The sequence below is a fragment of the Corvus brachyrhynchos genome, unplaced genomic scaffold, assembly GCF_000691975.1.
Source record: "Corvus brachyrhynchos isolate BGI_N302 unplaced genomic scaffold, ASM69197v1 scaffold139, whole genome shotgun sequence".
Classification (NCBI taxonomy): Eukaryota; Metazoa; Chordata; class Aves; order Passeriformes; family Corvidae; genus Corvus; species Corvus brachyrhynchos.
In genome coordinates, this window is record NW_008246062.1 from 1,463,534 (window position 1) to 1,466,366 (window position 2,833).

Genomic DNA, 2,833 nt, shown 5'->3' on the forward strand with positions numbered 1-2,833 from the left:
GCACAGGTATCTTTCCTTCACACTTCTTAAGAGCCGTGTCCAGAGACTGAAAGCTTCAGGCCCCCTTGGTCAATACTTAGATCACATGACAGGGATCCCAAATGCCTCGCTTCAGTGCCATCCAGAATTGTACCATTGCCTGCAGCATCCCAGATTCGGACCATCCAACTTAATATAGTTTCATCAGGCTGTTGGGTGTAATCCTTCCTCAGGGTACAAAGACTCTCTATGGACAGGGACTCAGTGATGATTTCAGGTTCCAATTCCTCTGCTGGCTGTGAAGGTCCTGGCTGCCCATCATCATCCACTGGGCAAACGGATTTGGTTTTGTGTTTCTTTCTCTGGACAGGGGCAATTGTTATTGGTTTAGGCTCCCCATCTGCTTTAGCTGCAGCCAGAGTGATTGGGGTGTCTGCTGGCTTATTATCCTGCTCCTCTGGCTGCATCTTCTGCCCTACATTATCTAGCAGCGTGTGGTAAGCGTTAGCCAGGACCCAGCACATGGCAATGAGCTTTTTCTTTTCATCAGTGTTGTTATTGCAGTTTTCCTTCAGATACTTCCCCACCTCAGCTGGATTCTGAATTTGTTCGGGGGGAAGTTCCAGGCTACTGGGTCAGAAAACTGCTTCAGGGTCTGGCCTATGTCCTCCCATACCCCACATCACTTAGGATTTTCCACAACTGGGACAGGTGTCTGCGCAACCCCTCTGGAAATCTCGGCCCTTATTTTAGACAAGCTGGAGACCACATAGAGAAACCCTGCTAGATAACATAATAAGAAAATGGTATCTTTGACATCCAGGGGAAACTGGACACTTTCAAAAGGTGACGTGCCAGACCTGAAAGGGAAGAGGGAGATGAAGGGCTGGGAATTATCATCTCCTGCTTTACCCCTAACAAACTGGGTGTAATTGCTAATACATTCCAAAAGGAAACTACCAAGACCAGAATGGAAAAACAACATGACATACACATTCTCAATGGTTTTCATTATGTCAACCAAACTTTGAGAAATCACTAACACCAGGCATATCAAAATGGCAGTCCTGATTCTTATTCCTGACTTATAAAAAGTGTAAGCCAGGGACCTGACTGCCCACAGCTGTGGACATGTACTTATGGCTAAGTTCCACAGAAAAACTATTAAATCAAACAGCATGGTCTTACTGCTGTACCTCAAGACAAAATGCTTCAACCCAAAATGTTGGGGTTTTCTTCCACTTTCACATGCCCCTTAAGTTGGGCATGTATTGGTTTTGGAGACAAAACTTCAGGAGGAAACACTCTGGAATGATGTCTCCTCTGATTTTGCCACGTTTTACAAGCTTACCTGAATGCACACCATGGACATGGTTCTCAGTAATTTATAAAAGGGGGAAACAGTTGCCACAGCACTAGCAAGTGCTGTAGCTTTCTTCCTGCTCAGATAGCTCAGGCCATGGGAAATGCAAACTCCTAACTCTTGCTTCAGCTCCCATCTGATGTGCAGGCTGCAAACTGGGTGCCTTTCTCTTCAGGATAATCACAGGCTGCTTTGTATAAAAAAAAGTACCTTGCTGCAGCTGCCTCCTTCACTAAGTACATGAAATTTTCAGTGTCCATGGGGATCATCTGTGAAACTGGGTAACAAAGGATTCCATGTAATTGCCTTTAGACACAAGAAGCGTGCATGGCATTTCTTGGTGGGAAAAGATTATGAGCAGAGTCTGTGTTTCTGTACATTACACTTGTCACGCTGCAGTAACAAAGACAATACATTTTAATGTTATTGTAGAACACTTGCCACACAGAACAGAGGTCTCAGTGTTTCCCTCAAATTTCATTCTGAAGTATTGCTATTCTAAAAATTATTAAAATTCCCAGGTCATTAAAGCCATTGGTAAATTAATCACTGAGTCTATTGCACAGCCTGTTAGGAAGCCCAGAGGAAATAGGCAACTTCGTCCAGGTCAACAGGATAGTCAGTGAGTAGCACCGGGGTCTTCTCAAACAGCTCCCCCTTGTAGCTGCGCCATTTGCCCGCTGGCAGGTAGACATCCCGCTCCTGCTTGCCCATCTCCAGCACCGGGGCCACCATGAGGGTGTCCCCGATGAGGAACTGGGAGTCAATCCGGTGAGTGGCCTCGTCACGGGGGGAGATCCACCAGATGGGACGGATGATGGGGTCGCCCGTGTCAGTGACCTCCCCCGCCAGCTCCAGCAGCAGCGGGGCCACCAGTGACTCATGGAGCTCTGTGAACTTCTGCGCAATCTCCACCACCTCCTTGTCGTAGAGCCAAGGCGGGATGGAGAACTGCATGGAGGGCATGAAGGCCGACAGCTCCAGCCAGCGCACGTACAGCTCCCGGTCAGGGATCTCCACTGCCCTCTCCGTTTTGTCAGGGAGAAAGTTTCCTCCAATCATATCCGGCAGCACAAATGGGTACCCCAGCATGCTGATGGTGAGCACAGTGGGGATGAGGGACTTGAGGCCCAACTCATAGCCCCAGACAGAGTCACGGTCGATGATGCGGAAGAAGCAGGAGATGTTCTGTGACTGGTATCCCACTCGCACCTCAGCCAGCTCGTAGAAGGGGATGGCCATCTCTGTGTAGCGCCGGGACCAGATGCTGGGGTCCGACAGCGGGCGGAAGGTGCTGAACTGCTTGGGCAGGTAGCTGGTCTCACCCGCATCGAACTTGAAGGAGGAGATGCCGTACTTGTGCCGGAGTTGGCGCAGGTGGCTCTGGAACCAGTCCCGGGCTGCTGGGTTGGTGAAGTCCAGGATGGCCCCAATGCCGTTCCACCACTCCACCATGGCCGGCAGCCGCCCTGACGGGCCCTTCACAAAAAG

The 2,833-nt window shown here is 49.6% G+C and overlaps 1 protein-coding gene across 1 annotated transcript in view; it reads right to left on the bottom strand.

The window, feature by feature from the left end:
• Positions 1-1,740: 1,740 nt before the first annotated feature.
• LOC103623867 (uncharacterized family 31 glucosidase KIAA1161-like) overlaps positions 1,741-2,833 on the bottom strand; it is a 2,185-nt gene continuing 1,092 nt past the window's right edge. The window contains exon 2 of the mRNA XM_008643041.2: positions 1,741-2,830. Within this exon, the coding sequence (XP_008641263.1) occupies positions 1,913-2,830 (918 nt within the window). The 3' untranslated portion in view covers positions 1,741-1,912. The remainder of the gene's footprint in view (positions 2,831-2,833) is intronic.